General features: G+C 55.6%; 2 protein-coding genes across 4 annotated transcripts; both read right to left on the minus strand.

The window, feature by feature from the left end:
- Nucleotides 1–235: 235 nt before the first annotated feature.
- Nucleotides 236–9,846, minus strand: TSPAN17 (tetraspanin 17). 3 transcript variants are annotated; one of them, XM_077757123.1, is made up of 9 exons: nucleotides 9,760–9,846; nucleotides 6,127–6,177; nucleotides 5,891–6,037; nucleotides 4,683–4,853; nucleotides 2,773–2,898; nucleotides 2,145–2,192; nucleotides 1,390–1,506; nucleotides 1,249–1,310; nucleotides 236–691 (listed from the first exon to the last, which is right to left on the minus strand). In XM_077757123.1, exons 1-9 carry the CDS (start codon nucleotides 9,844–9,846, stop codon nucleotides 547–549), a joined length of 954 nt encoding a protein of 317 aa, XP_077613249.1. In that variant the 3' UTR covers nucleotides 236–546. The 3 variants fall into 3 exon arrangements, with proteins under 3 accessions (XP_077613249.1, XP_077613247.1, XP_077613248.1); XM_077757121.1 differs by having other exon boundaries at nucleotides 586–716; XM_077757122.1 differs by lacking the exon at nucleotides 6,127–6,177 and having other exon boundaries at nucleotides 586–716.
- A 747-nt stretch (nucleotides 9,847–10,593) lies between these two features.
- On the minus strand, nucleotides 10,594–14,536 carry EIF4E1B (eukaryotic translation initiation factor 4E family member 1B). Its single transcript, XM_077757356.1, has 7 exons — nucleotides 14,441–14,536; nucleotides 14,148–14,347; nucleotides 13,734–13,829; nucleotides 12,938–13,001; nucleotides 12,124–12,237; nucleotides 11,838–11,977; nucleotides 10,594–11,519 (listed from the first exon to the last, which is right to left on the minus strand). Exons 1-7 carry the CDS (start codon nucleotides 14,534–14,536, stop codon nucleotides 11,405–11,407), a joined length of 825 nt encoding a protein of 274 aa, XP_077613482.1. The 3' UTR covers nucleotides 10,594–11,404.
- Nucleotides 14,537–14,959: the final 423 nt, after the last annotated feature.

The following is a 14,959-nucleotide window of genomic DNA, read 5'->3' on the forward strand; positions in this document are numbered from 1 at the left end:
CTCTGTCTCTCTGTCTCAAAGATAAATAAAACATTAAAAAAATTTTTTTAAAAAGGAAAGGGCTTTCCACCTCACAAGGTGTAGTGAGGTTTGAGGGGGAAATGAAAGTGAAAGCATTGAAAATCAGAGACCAAAAATAAATAAATAAAATCAGAGACCACAAGGGGCGCCTGGGTGGCTTAGTCGGTTAAGCGTCCGACTTTCGCTTAGGTCATGATCTCGCAGTTCNGGGGTGGGCTTCAGCCTCCCCATTCTTCTCCCTCTCATGCTTCAGTCCGGGCTTGGCACACAGCAGCCTCGCAGCGTGTGCAGGGGAAAACCCTGCAGAGGTGGGGGGAGGCCAACTCCCAACCTACAGGGTCAGGCAGGGCACTTGGGTGAGCAGAATGGGCCGGGCAGGGCCGGCAGAGAACGGGAAGCACATGTCCCAGGAGATGATGCCACTGCAGAGCCGCTGTGGCCAGATGGCCATTCTTCATAAGCTGCGGGAAGCTGGACGTTTACATGAAATATACCAAGTTTTAAAGGGTGGCTTAATCGTATACACTACCTAGGCCAAGAAAACACACTGGCAGGTCGCGTCCGGGCCGAGGCACTGGCTGGAGAGCACTGCTGAGGTCCTGCTGCTGACAGAACCTCCGAGATGGTGGGCATAAGCCAGTGGTTTTCAAGGTTTTGTTTATTTGAGTAGCTTGTAGCCATCATCATGTTTGATCCTGAGAGGCAAGCGAGGGAGAGAAAATTCTTGGATCCATTTTAAAGTCTGAGACACGGAGGCCGAAGGGGGCTTCTGGCAGGGTCAAGGTCATGGCTAGTAGAGAAGACAGCTCTGAGGCCGCATGAGGCTGTGTCCCCAACAACAGAAGGCCCCAAGCCTGCTCTAATAGCCATGACACAGAAGTCTGTCCCATCCTTGGTGGGGGACCCCTCCCACCCCACCAGGCCTGCACCCTCTTAGCTGTGCCATTCCTAGTCCCCTGGAGAGCCCACCACCCCACAACAACCGCAATGGTGGCTCCCTGTGCACGCCCTCCATGCATACAACTACGGGACAGGCAGCCCGGGCAGAGGCACACAGCTTTCCCCACGGGCGCACAGCACACCCCCACTCAAGCCCCCTCTGGAGCTCAGGCCCAAGCAGAGACACCATAGCCTTGCCCATCATGGGTACGGTGGCAGGGGAAGTGGTGGGGGGGTGGGTCCCTGGGTAGGCCAGGCAGGTGGCCATGGCCAGTGTGGCAGCCTCACCAGTTGGCCTTCACTGCCTTGATGTCACTCACAAGGTTCTGGGCCAGGCAGATACCAAAGATCTGAAAGAAAAAGGGGCAAGTAAGGTAAAGTGTGGCGACAGGGCGGGGGAGTGGGGGGCATGCTGTGCTGAGGCAGTACCTGGAGGAGGGCGACACCCACAAAGACCCCAGCCACAACGATCAGGTTGTCCTGCAGCCACTTCTCAAACTGGCCCACACAGCCTTTGGTGTGGATGGAGCCCTGCTGCTCCAGCTCCTGGGGACACAGAGGCAAGGGGCTTGGCCCACCCATACCCACAGGCCTCCTCTCAGCCTAGCTTGCCAAGCTCATCTCCACCCCAGGGCCTCACACCTTTGCACCTGATGCCTAGATGGAGCTCTACCACAGGGCCTTTGCATGACAGACTCCTTCTGGTCTTCAGAGTCTCAGAACAGATGCCCCCTCCTTTAAGCGGCCTTCCCTGACCACCCAGCCCCAATCCCATCACCTCCCTTACTTTATTTGCATTCAAGCTCTTGGTTAAAATTGTCACATTAGCATTCACATGTATTTATCCATGAGCTTTCTGTCTTTCTCCCTCTACTAGTGTGGGAACTCCTTGAGAGCAGGGGCTCTGTCTGCCTAGCTCAGGAGCATGAATCCCTAGCGTCGAGGCACTGCCAGGTGGGAGCACCAGTGGGTGCTCAACAAGGAACTGCAATGAGCAAACACACATGTGTCTGTTCCCACGGGTCCACTGCCCCCATGTTGGGCAGTACCAAGCCCTAGGTGTCTGGATGGGTCCTAGGAGTCAGCACCCCCTCCCCACAGAACCCCTGAGACTTCTCAGAGGAGCTTATGGGAGGCTATCCTTCCCATCCCAATGCCCCCGACTCTGTCCCCACCCCTCTCACCAGCTTGAGCCGGACATCATAGCCACACTGGGTGTTGAGGACATCTTCCTGGGGAGAAATAGGCCAATGAGTGAGTTGGTAAGGGGACATCCTATGGGGGCCCATGATGCCCAGGACTGGAATGGCTCTTGCTTCTCAGGGGTAGGAGATGGGACCATGGACTTGGCTGTGCCCACCACTCCTACACGAGGCTCACGGAGGCCCACACACCTGTCCTTGGTGCCAGGATGCATGGCTACAAATGCCAGCCTGAGCTGTCTCCCATTTAGGAATCCTGCCTGCTCATGTTTTCTAAGAATGGGAAGAATCCTGGCCCTCAGTGGCCCAGGTGAGCTGTGCTGGGAGAGGTCACTGGGAGAAGTTTCTGCTCTGAAGAAAGCCATCAAGGGGTCAGAAGCCCCATGCTCAACCACACCAGCTCAATCACAGAGTCAGGTTTTGCTGAAGGGGTGCAGGCCCCACCACTGCTATGGACACAAACTCCTCAGGGTAGGAGGGGTACTACCATGTCAAATGACCTCCCCCGGTACCCAAGGCCCCCAGAGCAGGGGTGCCTGTGGTGGATTTTCCCCACACTTGGGTCTGTGCACAGCAATGCCCCTGCCCCTCCTCACCACACCCCACTCACCGCAGGGTCCCTGACGCAGCAGGAGAAGGGCACCCCGCAGCGCTCCCGGCTCGGGTTCAAGTCAGTGCAGTTGAAATAGATATTGAGGTTCCAATCATTAGGCCCTCGGGCTCCACAGCAAGACCACTAAGGGGTGAGAGGAGAGCCCTGGTTGAGCCGGGCCCATCCCAGGAGCCCCATCCAGTTTGGAGACAGGCCAGGGCTGCACGGAGACAGGGCAGGGCTGCACTGGGAGGGGGTCTAGAGGCAGCTAGGCAAGTGGGCACCTCCTCACCCTCCCAGTAGAAAGTCCAGACCTAAGCCCAGAGCCATCCAAGCATCACTATGCATCTGTCCAGGTTGGTGGGGGCAGAGGGGTACTGGGAAGGGGTGTCTTGAGAAGTGGGTGTCAGGCCAAGCCCTGTGGGGAGAGGTACCACTGAACCCTATGTCTGTGCTAGGTCTCCCCACACTTGCCCCAGAGATTTTCTGAAGACTTTCTCTCTTCCTCTCTGCAGGGACAGGAGGGCAACCCTGTCACCCTCGTATACCCCATTACACTTCATAAAGGCCACAGCACCTGTATCCCCAACCCCTCTCCCCAGAAGGTGGTGCACTGCCTCTCTAGGTGTGGCAATAGCGAGTGTGAGGCAGCCCGAAGCTAGCCGGTGAGTCGGGGGAGGCAGGAGCACATGCCTTAATCCACCTGAGAGGCAGCCCTCAAGAGACTAGCTTAGTGCAGACGCAGGTAGGCCCCCGTTGGCGGAGCCAGGTAGTGAGTCCAAGCCAGGGCCAGGCCAGCAGCTCTGTGCACACAGGTGCCAGCAGACAGCCCGGCCTCTGCCTGCCTCCTCTCGCTCTCCTCAGCCCCTGCTGTTCCTGCTGGGGAATATCTGCCCTTCTTACCACTACCCTGTTTCTCCTCCAAGGCCTTCCTCTACTCGGCCCTTCCTCATTTCAGCTCTTACCACAATTTATAATTTTGTATATACGCGTGCAAGTACATTCGTCTGTTTTGCTCATCATCTGTCTCTTGCCCCAGACTGCCATCCCCTTGAGGGCAAGTCCCAGCTTTTTTCACCACTGAATTCCGATCAATAGGCCCAGGGCCTGGCACATAATAAGGCTGTACCAATCCTGTGCTGAATGACAAATAGATCACATCCTAACTGCCTCGCCCTATGTCTGCTCCGTCCTGAGAGCTCCTCAAAGCAGGTACCAGCTCTGGTTCATCCCTGCACCCCAGAACAGATTCTTGGGGTAGATAGTGCTGAAGGCATTAAACTGTGGAAGCGGGTGTGACTGGGTATAACTATGTGCAAGTGGGTGTGAGTGGATGAGGAGATGCAGGCGGGAGGTGTCTAGGATCCTGTGAACTGTTCACTGACTACTTCTTCACATGGGTTAGGTATGGAGTTTAAGAGCAGAGCTTCGGTTGAGGGGGGAGGCCTCAAACTCCAATATGTTCAGAGGCCAAACAAACAACAACGAGAGAAGAGAGCTGACAGGTATAAAATAAAGAGTGGCAGAGACAACTGCACAGACAGCTCCTATGCCAGCAAAGGTAACCGCAACGTAACCAGCAATGTAACTGCAGCCAAGACTATGGGTCCAGAGTTTAACAGAAGGAGAAATTTATATTTTCATATCAAATTTCCTCCTTTAAGTATGTTGTAAACCTTGGCCTAGGAGCTGCCAGTTTGGAGCCTCTGGCCTCTGTTCCCCAACACTGGGTCCCTGCAGAACTAGGCACAATGGGGACCTGTAGGGATCACATAACCTGGCTTTCCCTCAGACAGGGGCCTCCTGGCTCTTTTCTCCAGGGCACGGGTTGGGGAATAGTCCCAGCACACAGTCCCAGCACACTATTCTCTCACACATCTGCCCAGCAGGCGCCTTATGCAGGTAGCCCAGGCTGGTGCTGGACTCACATATTCCTGAGCAAAGTCAATGAGGTTCTGGAGGTCAATGTCGTCCCGATAGGCCTTGACATTGTTGTTGATGAAGAAATTGAGCTGGTCTCGAATCCAGTCCTTAAATACGAAGGCCAGGATCCCTGTTGCCAGCTCCAGGAAGAAGATGAGGCCGAGGAACACGGAGAACTGGGGTGGGGAGGCATACAGATTGTGGGGGGTCAGAGATGCAGGGCCTGCAGGTGCTAGGGGGCAGAGCTCCACTCCCACCTCAACCCAAGAAAGCTGAGAGTCCCCACCGTTTCTCCTATTAATATTGTTTTATGATGGTGAAGGACAGCATTGTTCTTACAAACCGTTTATTCTGCTTCCTCTGGTAATCACCCTGTTTTCATTGAAAAACCACCCTCCACATAGCCTTTAGTTCCTGTGGCTCAGGCAGAGCCTTCGCCACCTCCTTCCCCTTCCCAGATGGAGGACTGGGCCTGTGCCAGAAGCCTGCCAATCAGAGCATTACCTCTCCCAGGGCCGCAGGGATTGGTCCAAAGACAGCCAATCAGAAGCAAAGAGATGCAAAGACCTGGCTGCTTCTGACTATTGATTTCTACTCAGGTCCTGATCTCACAGTCAGGAGATGAAACCCATCTCAGGCTCCTCGGGCTGCACGCTGACACCAAGGAGCCTGCTTGGGATTCTCTCCCTCCCTCCCTCCCTCCCCCTCTCCCTCTCTCTCTCTCTCTCTCTCCCCTCCTCTACTCACACATGCGCACATGCCCGCACTCTCTCAAAATAAATAAACTTAAAAAAAAAAAAAAAGACTGGCTGACTGGTAGGAAGAGAGGCTCAGCCTCCAATAGGAGTTCATGGAGGGGTAGTATGAAGCTAGCCCCAACCATTCGTGGGCATCCTTCCACCCCATGGGGAATGGAGCCAACTGGAGGGACAGGGAAGAGAAACAGAGAGACCAGGCCAAGTGACACTGTGGTGGCCCCTAGATCCAAAGGTGCCAACACCCAGCACACCCCTGGGCTTTCCTTAGTGAGCCCATAAATACCCTTTTATGCCTAGGCCCCTGGGTTTCAGTCATAACAGAAAGGATCCTATATAGATAATTCTGATGATTACTGTTATAACATGATAATAAAACTACTCATTGTTAAGTACTAACTATACAGAAGTGGGAGTAGGTTGGGGTCCCCAGTGGATCTAGGTGGGGGTGCACTTACAAACTTGAGCAGGAAGGTGTTCTCCCGGAGGGCCCCAATGCAGCCGGCAAAGCCCAGCACCGACATGACACCTCCAACCACCACAAACAGCCATACGGGGTCCAGGCCTCCCAGATCTGTCAGCGCTGAGATGTTGGAGAGAACGCCCTGTGCCAGGGGAGCAAAGGCAAGTGGTCAGGCCGATCCTCCCACCACCTCAACCAATGGCAGCCCCACACCCTACTGCATCACCTTACCTTCTCACCCCAGGCCCAGAGGCCAATGGCCAGGAACAGGGCTCCCAGCACCTGCAGAAGCAGCAGCAAAGAGCTGAGGGTTGGAGTATCAGCATCCTTCCCCACCCCGAGCAAAGCCCCCTCCCCTCTAGTACTCAGGGTCTTCAGGAAGCCAGGAGGAGAGAGAGGATGAGGGGAAGGTCCAAGTCCTTTCTACCTTCCCAAGAATACATTTCAGTGCTTCTTTCCCACAAAACACAGCCTGGAGGATGGAACCCACCTTAGCCCTTCTTGGAACTCAGAACTGAAGCAGAGAGTTGCTGGGACATTCCTGCCAAGCAGCAGCAGCAGCTATGTCCAGAGCCTCTCCTCCCACAAGACCTGTCTGGGTTCCGGGCTCCTCGCCTCCTTTCTGCCCCTTCCCAATTGGGCCGTCCCGCTGCCCTCCAGCTCTGTGATGGTTGTCCTACTCTGTGTTCTGTTCTCATAGCTCACAAGCAAAGACCCCTGGATGACAAGGAATCCTGAGGTGAGCAGGATCCAGCTGAGGGACTGCAGTCTGGGCCAGTGGCTGTGCCCTTGAAAACTTGTGGCCACAGTTCTGCCTGGGCCTTCTAAGCACAACCCGCCATCCTGCCTCAGTGCCTTACTGGGAAGAGCCCTGGATGTCATGGCTATTGGCCTGAGATTGGGCAGGTCCCCGGATATTCAGTCTCATAGGGAGAGTACCCCTCCTGCCCCAGCCAGCACAGGCCGTGACCCCAAATCTTAAGACCTTCCCCACCTGCCTGCTCTCACAGGCTCCTTCCCGTCCCCCACCACCAATTCCAGTCAATTCCACCATGACCACCCACTTTAAAGCCTTCCTCTCTCTGGCCCCAGTCTCTTCCCACTGCTGTATTCTTCTCTGATGTCTTTCCTTCCCTCCCTGTACACTAGATCTGGGATGTTAAACGAAACATCACTTCTCCTGCCTCATCCCACTTGACCCACTCATGGCCTTTAGATAGGCGACAGACTACTGCTTTCTCCTTTCTGAACCCCTCCTTGGTTAACCCAACACCATTCCTCTCTCTGCTCCTTCTCAGCCTCCCTCCCAAGATCCACTGCTTCACCTGCCCCGTGCACATGGCCACCACCCCCACCAGGTTTCACTTTCAGCTTTCTGCCTTTCTTCCTCCTCTGCACTTATTATCCGCACCCTCAGACACTGGCATCTCCCAGGTCTCCATCAAACATCTCCCATGTTCCAGACCCCTATGTCCAACTGCCTGCTGCAAACACCTCCACGTCCCAGGCCCTGTTCATGTACCAGGAATACATTGGCAAATAGGACAAATGAGCTCTCTGTCCTCATGGAGTTTACACTCCAGTGGGGGAAATCTACAGGGAGCAAACAAAGTAATTTCAGATACTAACAGATCCTTTAAAGAAAACCAGAGGGGGTGCCTGGGTGGCTCAGTCGGCTAGGTGTCAGACTTCCACTCAGGTCATGATCTCGCTGTCGGAGGCCCCGTGCTGACAGCTCAGGTTTGGAGCCTGCTTCGAATTCTGTGTCTCCCTCTCTCTCTGCCCCTCCCCCTCTTATTCCTTGTCTCTCCGTCTCAAAAATTAATATAAACATTAAAAAATTAAAAAAAAAAAGAATATCAGAGTGATGCAGCGGGGAGTGACTAGGGGTGGTGGAAGCGTGCTTCAGTTAGGGAAAATGAGGGCATTTTAGCCGAGGTCTAAATAATGAAAAGGTGTAGTGAGAAGAAAATTCCAGGTGGAGGGACTGGCAGAGGCCCAGAGGGAAGATCATGTTTGGTGGCGTGAGGGACAAACTGAAGGGCAGCAGGGCCAGACTGCAGAAGATTCTGGAGGCCATGGGAGGAGTCTGCACTGTATTAATTGCTGGAAGGTTCTCAGCAGGGTAACAACCAGGGTCTGCTTTCCATTAAAACAAACAAAAATCTTGGAGCCTATGTGATAAGCACCTCCCTCCAGCCACCTTGATCCAAACCTGAAACCCTCTCTTGGCCCCCCAAGCGTCCCAGTCCTGTCAGTTCAGCCTCCTAACTTCCCCTGGAGCCTTCCTCACTTCCCACCCCCTAGCTGTGCCCCAGCCCTCCTCTTAGGTCTCCCCACTTCCAAGTCCCATGCCCCTCACCCACTCTCCCCATGCAGCCAGACAGATCTGCCTCTAGCGCAAAAGCCAAAGCAGACCCATCATCCGGCCAGAAGCTCTCACTGCTCTACACTGCCCTCAACATAAAATTCAAACACTACCCCAGCCTGGGGGCCTTTCCTGCTCTGGCTCCTCACCCTCTCTCCCCTGCAAAAGCTGGTGTGCCTAGAAAGAGCCTGAAGTTCTCTTGCCGGTCCTCGTTGGCATGGGGGGAGAAGGAGACTCACTATGCTCAGTGCTCTGCCTCACCTCTACCCACTGCCCATTTGGCTCTGTGCTTACTGGCCATGTGATTCTAGGTTAAGTCACTTAACCTTTCTGCAGCTGTTCCCTCATCTATAAAACGTAGATAATAAATAAAGTAGCTGTGTGAATACAAGTTAGAATTCATTTAATCGGCCTAACAACCCTGGGGGTAGGCTTCATTGCCCCACTCCCAGAAAGGGAAGCTGAGGCCCAGAGAGAAGTGACTTGCCCAGTCCCGGAGCTCTGCTTGCTATACCGAGGCCTCCAGACTTCCCCACCAGTACTCTCTGCGCACTGCCCAAACCCTCGAGAGCTAAGCATCGCTGGAGCCCAAAGGCCGGCCACACAGGGGTGACTGCATGGGCAGCACGTGGGTGGGGGGCAGTGCCAGAGTCTTGCTGAACGAAGCAGAATGGGCCCGGCATTTTGACACAAGGCAGCAGGAGCAGAGACTGCAGAGGCAGCAAGCAGCCTTGGAGATGGGATGGGGGAGGGAGAAGGGAAGATGACTTGGCATGGCCCGGGGGCACAGATGCCACCCTGGGAGGGGCACTGTGAAGCTCCCTTCTCGGGCAGGGGCAGCACCGCCCGCGAAACCTCGGTTTTGTCAGCTGTGGAATGTTGAATTCTGTTCCCCAGGGCCACCTCAGTGCGTCTCAACAGGGGAGATCTCCTGCCCCCAAGAGAGGACTAGAGCTATTGGCCCTCCCCCAGCCCTCAAGCCCTCTCAGTAAGGGGCACCACACACCACCCTTCCCCTACCCCCCGCCCAGGAGCTTAAGGCTAGGTGAGGGAATCCGGCCCTTCCCTTTACAGAGCCACTCCCCTCAGTGGGCTAAACCAGGGGTGGAGCTCAGCGCACACCCCACACTCCAGAGTAGCAAAGGAACTGGACGGGAGAAAGGGCGACCTACGCCAAGCGCGTCCCTGGGACCCTTCCCCTTTCTCCACCCTGGCTCTGGAAGATACCGGGAGACACCACCTCCACGCTCTACCCGGCGGTGCCTGGGACCCGCCTCCAGCAATCCGGGCCTCTCCGTAGTTCCCCGGAGTGGTCCTGGGAGTGGGCGTGGAAGTAGGAGTGGAAAAAGGGGGCGGGGGCTGGGGGGCTGGGAGAGACCGCTCCCTGCCCTAAGGGTTTGGGTTGGCCCCCCTCCCGCCCCCCAAGCCCCTGCAGTAGGGGACTGAATCTCCTCCCGCCACCTTCAGTACGGGGCCCAAACCCACCCGGCTCTCACCCAGAAGACAATGTTGAAGCCAAACAGGAAGTATTTCCCGCAGCAGCCGACCTCCGGTTCCTGGAAGTGCTGGTGCTTGCCCTGCATGGTNTGTCCTCCAGGCTCCGCCTCAGGCAGGTTCCACCTCAGGCAGGTTCCGCCCCCCTAAGGCCCCGCCCCCGGCCCTACTCGGAACCCCGCCTCTAGGCCTGACTCCGCCCCGAGCGCCGACGGCCTTCTGGTTCGCCCCAGCGTCCTACCGACCTGCTTGAGCAGCCTGATTATGCGCCGCAAGTCGCAGGTATGAAACACCCTCAGTCACTCCCACCCCACCAGGGGCAGTACCAGCGCCACTCCAATCCCCAGCCTTGCTGTTGGAACTCAGTCCTAGAGAAGTGCTCCTCTAATGAGCAGATGGGGATGGCGATATGGATGGTGTTAAGACACAGGACGTTTTATTACAGTGTAATCGAAGCAGACGCACTTTTCACTCAACAGAAGTTCATCTCTACCTATACTGGCTCAAACTCAGACATCTGGGCCTTGTGAGGGCCGCGCCCTCTGCTCCCTGACACTTCAGTTTTGCCAGGGGCATGTACCTGATCCCCTGACTCAATGACCCTCTGACGTTGAAACCTCACCCTGACTCTTCCGTCTTACCCCTCTCCCCATACTAGCTTGGGCCCTGAGGGTCTCACATGAGCCCTCTCAAGGCAGGCCAGGAGATTAAGGTTTGCGGGGGCCCAAATCATATTCAATTTTAGAGCCCTCAAAAATAATTCTAATTTTGTTCAGAAGTGTTTATTTAGAGCAGAAACAGGAAGGGGCTTAAACATCATCTTCCACTTAATCCATCTCAGGCACAACTATGATGAGACCTAACCACCGCTGTCCTGGCTCCTGTCTCATGCTATCTATCCACGTCCACTTCAGCCTGACTCTGAGGCCGGCAAGGCCCAGACAGCCCTGGCCACAGCTGAGGAAAAGGCAAGAAGGACACAGTACTCTCCTCAGTCCTTAGCTCGCCACATGTCTGTGAGATAATGGGGTTCTGTGTGTAAGCCTCCAACCCTCTTGATCTACAGCCTCACTCCAGGGCCCCACCCACAGCTGCTTGAGGGAGGCTAGAGGATACAGGGTGGGCTCCTAGGCTACAAATCTGATGAAAGGCATCTCAAAAGATGTAGAGTGATTACAAAGAGGAGAGCCCACCCCCTCCTGTCCCTGAGCTCCTTCTCTCAGAGTGTCCGTGGCCTTAGGCCTGCTCCCCTAAAACGACCTCTTTCTCAGGGGTGCATAGAGAGTGAGTGCTGGAGTGTAGGGTTCCCTTGCCATCTTTCCACCTTCATTTGAGCTCTGCTTCCCGCAGTGACTCAGCCCAGCCCCCCCTCAGGTGAAACAAGGAAACTCCAAGCTTTCCTCCACCTGTCCTGCATCCTCAGGCTGGCTCCCTGACCACAGAGCTACCCCTAGGCCCCAAGTCATGTTAAGCAATGTTCCTATTCACCCCAGGACAAGTGAGAACCTGGTTCTCTACCCCTTAGTCCTACCCCAGCATCAGCACAGTAGCCCAGCACCCCCTTACACTTACACACACACACACACACACACACACACAGCCGTGAGAGGCTCAGGAGCAGCTGAATGGAGTGGTGCCAAGGTCTCATCACACCACAAACTTATTCTTGGCGAGGGAGTTGCTCTTGGTGGCAGTGTCTGCATGGGCCTGGTACCCAATGACGATCTTCGTGGAGAGGCCCAGGCGCTCTTTGTAGACACGCCTGGGGGAGAAGTAGGAGAGAAAATGAGATAGCAGCAGGTCCTGGAGATCACCTGGGACCCTGGATCCTTTGCCCATAGTTCCAGCCACCATCACTCTTGCTTTGTGTGTCTTATGCATGTGGAAACCCAAAACATGACTAATGCAAAAGAAAAGAGCCCTGCTAGAAACAGCTTGAAATCTGGATTCCAAACCCTCATATAGGGTAAGGAAAAAGGGGAAGCCAATATGGAGAGTTCCAGAGGTCTCCCTCACAGGTCAGGCCACCACCACTTCACTTCTCCCCTGGAAGAGACCCTGCACCGGAGATATCCCTCACCCAATGTGCAGCACGCCTGCCTGGTTCTCTGCCTCCCTGGTCCACACGGCAATCTTGTCTGCCTTGGTTCGGATGTTGACGACAGCCCCACACACCTCCCGGCTGTGCTCCTCAAAGCTCTCCCCGATCAGACACAGCAGCTGGGGCCAAAAAGGAAGGATGGGGAGACCTCCATTTCGGTCAAAGGGACTGCCTCACCAGCCTTGAGACCACTGCCACCACACCAGGCAGCCTCTTCTCTTGGGGACCCTCCCCTGCCTTCCCTCCCCTCCCTACCCCCACTCACTGTCTCCAGCCACAGGCGGTCCAGCTCAATGTGACGCTGCTGCTTGGCAAGACTGACCAGCCAGCGGCCACCCCTCTTATTCCTGCTATCTTCCCACATGGGCTCAATGCCATCCTAAGAGGTGGAATGACAAATCAACGGCCTTCCTGTCTTCAAAGGGAAGTGGGGACCCGACCATCTTCCCAGGCCCTGCTCTGGCCCCTAAATAAGTCTCAACAGGCCAGGTTCCCTCTTGCTTCCAACTCGTCTGTACGAGCAGCTTCCACCACCAGCCACTTGGCCCCCCCCAGACCCTCCTGTGAGCTCCCACAAGCTCATGTTTTGTAGCCTTGTTATACGTATGTGTATGTTTGTCTCCTTTACTGAACTGAGTTCCTGGAGGCAGGAGTTCATATGGGGCGGGGGGTGGGGGGGGGCAGTACTAAGGAAGCCTCTGGGGCAGCCCTCGTGTGTGGAAGGGCAGACATCCCAGGCTGGGCACAGGCCGCCTGGGGAAGTCTTTAAACACTGATGTAAGGGCTCTATAGCACACAGCTGCTGGATCAGCACCTTCAGGGATGGGCCTGGACATTGATAAGAAGTGTCCTAGGGCAATGCTGATGCATGTACCTAGTTCAGGGCCAGGCCAGAGACCTGACTCCTTCCTGGTTCCCCCTTCTCCCCTCTCCCCTTCCAGACTCTTAACTGTCCCATAAGTGTAGCTCCGGTCTGACACTCTAAGCTTCTGTATAGCGTTTCCACAGATTGGAAGTCCCACCCCATCTCTGAGGAAGGCTGATCTGTGGCACCTGAGAAGTCGGGAGTCAGGGCTTACCTTGAACAGGGCGTAGTCACAGCCGGAAGAGAGCTTACTGGCCAACTGGATGTGACTGTACATCCTGGAGAAAGCCCCCCCGCCCCCCAACCCAGGCTGAAAGTCCAGACTTTTTAAGGCCTCGTTCCAACTTGCCTCACACTCCCCCCAAACTTCTTACCAGACCACACTGTTTTCCACCCACCTTCAGGCCTCCAAGCCTTTGCTCACACTCACCCTTTTCACCGCCCCCCCCTTGTCTGGAATTCCATCCCTACTTACCCAGACCCTCAAATGCCACCTTCTCCCTGGAGCCTCCCCTGACCACCCAACCCCCTGAAGGGGCTTTTAGAGCCCAAGTGCCAGGGCAGGAGGGGTTTCGGGAAACTCTCCAGCTGGAGCCCCAGTCTCTCACCTGCCCCTAGGGTTTGTGCATCACTCTTCAGTTTCTTTCCCTTGATCACCCATGGACACTATCAGGCAGCCCAATCCTCACTTTGTGGCCAAGACCAGCTCAGAGAGAGGAAAGAACTTGTCCAAAGTCACAAAGCCAAGGAGTGGCAGAGTCAGGGTCAACTCCTGGCTCCTCCTACCTCTCAGACTCTCTTCCTAAGCCCCAAGAAGTTTTCACAGGGGGCCTAGATGCCAGTCCCAACGACCCCCACACCCAAGCAGAACCCACCAAGCACCAGCCCTCAGCAAAGCGGAGAGGCCCCAGGGAGAGCTGGAAAGCCATGTAGGAACCAGCTCCCTGGAGGGGGTAGGGTCTGGGAAGGATCCCCCTTGCTCTGGCCTCCTCTACGAGGAACAGACTCACGCCCAAAAGTCCTCCACTGTGTCAAACTTGGTGACCAGATGCAGGTTGTCCTGCCAGGCTCGGCTGCGGTCATTCTTGAAGAACCATAGCGCCCACCTGGGGAGAGGGGAGGCCAGGAGGAAGCAGAGAGCCCCTCCCAGGCCCAGAACCAGCAGCAAGTGCAGGCAGGGAAGCCCCACCCCTTCAAGTACAAATAAGGAAAAGGGATCTGGGCAGGACCCTCTGCGTGACTGGAGTCAGCATCCTGAAAGCCTGGGGTGGAACTGCGGGGAGGATTGAATCCACACTCTCAACTCGGTTAAGACCAGAAGAGCCAACAGGGCCCAAGTTTTAGGCTAGCTCTGACCTTTCTTGGATGAGGAAGTGGGGGCCAAGAGAGCAAGGCCAGGTGCAAGGCCACAAAGCCTGCCTTACCTGTTCAGCAGCGGGTGTAACTCCAACTTGACCCTTTGGGGGCCCCCATCCTGGGCTTCCTTCCTCCTCTGGGACAGCAGGTCCCCTGGGGGATTCGGAGCCCCCTTGGCCATCAGGACAGCTGCTGCTGCCCCCTCTTTCTCTTCCTCTTTTCCCTCCTTCTCCTCCCAGTTTTGGATTCCACCCTCAGCCTCTCCAGCCTGACCAAAGAAAGAAATGAGGGTAGCAGCAAGCTCCGGCTCAGCCACCCCAGCCCCGTCCCTTGCTACATGAGGGCAGGAAGGTGGACTCACAGGGCTAGCGGTAGCCATGCAGCTGCTTGGACTTCGTCCCAGTTGCCCCCAGCTGCCGGCTTTTAACTCACTCGTGCCGCCCCACCCCCAAAGCATGGGGTGGGGAGGAGCCAACGTGGTGGGGGGGAGCTCAGAGGGGAAGGGGCTTGTGCTACGCCTTCTAGCAGCAAGCATTTAGTGAGCACCTTCTGCATGCAGGGTGGGAGGAGGACAGCATGACCAGATAAACCTAGTGCCCACCCACATTGTGCTGGCCATGCAAGGGCTGGGACACATGAAGGTAAAGGTCAATATTTGGGGTCTGCCCCTAGCGCAATCATGTCCCACGGAGGATGGGCCTAGAATTTAAAGCAGACCATTGCAGAGATGGCAGAAACAGAACTCTCACTTCCATGGCCAGGTCAGAGAACTTATACATGCATTGGAGTCTCTTTGTTTGCCTCTGCTGCCATTCATTTGGCTCCATTTTGCTACCAATGTCATCTGACCCCAGTGTTTATCTGGTCTCTGGGAGCATCT

Source organism: Crocuta crocuta, unplaced genomic scaffold (genome assembly GCF_008692635.1).
Source record: "Crocuta crocuta isolate KB4526 unplaced genomic scaffold, BGI_CrCroc_1.0 scaffold131, whole genome shotgun sequence".
Lineage (NCBI taxonomy): Eukaryota > Metazoa > Chordata > Mammalia > Carnivora > Hyaenidae > Crocuta > Crocuta crocuta.

What these genes read in the sequence shown, in the direction of transcription:
- TSPAN17 (XM_077757123.1), bottom strand. Translation starts at nt 9,846, where the DNA reads ATGCAGGGCAAGCACCAGCACTTCCAGGAACCGGAGGTCGGCTGCTGC. An exon ending in GCTGCGTCAGGGACCCTGCG is followed by an intron (nt 2,193 to 2,772) that starts GTGAGTGGGGTG and finishes ATTTCTCCCCAG; the next exon opens with GAAGATGTCCTCAACACCCA. An exon ending in TGGGTGTCGCCCTCCTCCAG is followed by an intron (nt 1,311 to 1,389) that starts GTACTGCCTCAG and finishes TTTTTCTTTCAG; the next exon opens with ATCTTTGGTATCTGCCTGGC.
- EIF4E1B (XM_077757356.1), bottom strand. Translation starts at nt 14,536, where the DNA reads ATGCTTTGGGGGTGGGGCGGCACGAGTGAGTTAAAAGCCGGCAGCTGG. An exon ending in GCATGGCTACCGCTAGCCCT is followed by an intron (nt 14,348 to 14,440) that starts GTGAGTCCACCT and finishes TTCTTTGGTCAG; the next exon opens with GCTGGAGAGGCTGAGGGTGG. An exon ending in ACCGCCTGTGGCTGGAGACA is followed by an intron (nt 11,978 to 12,123) that starts GTGAGTGGGGGT and finishes TTTTGGCCCCAG; the next exon opens with CTGCTGTGTCTGATCGGGGA.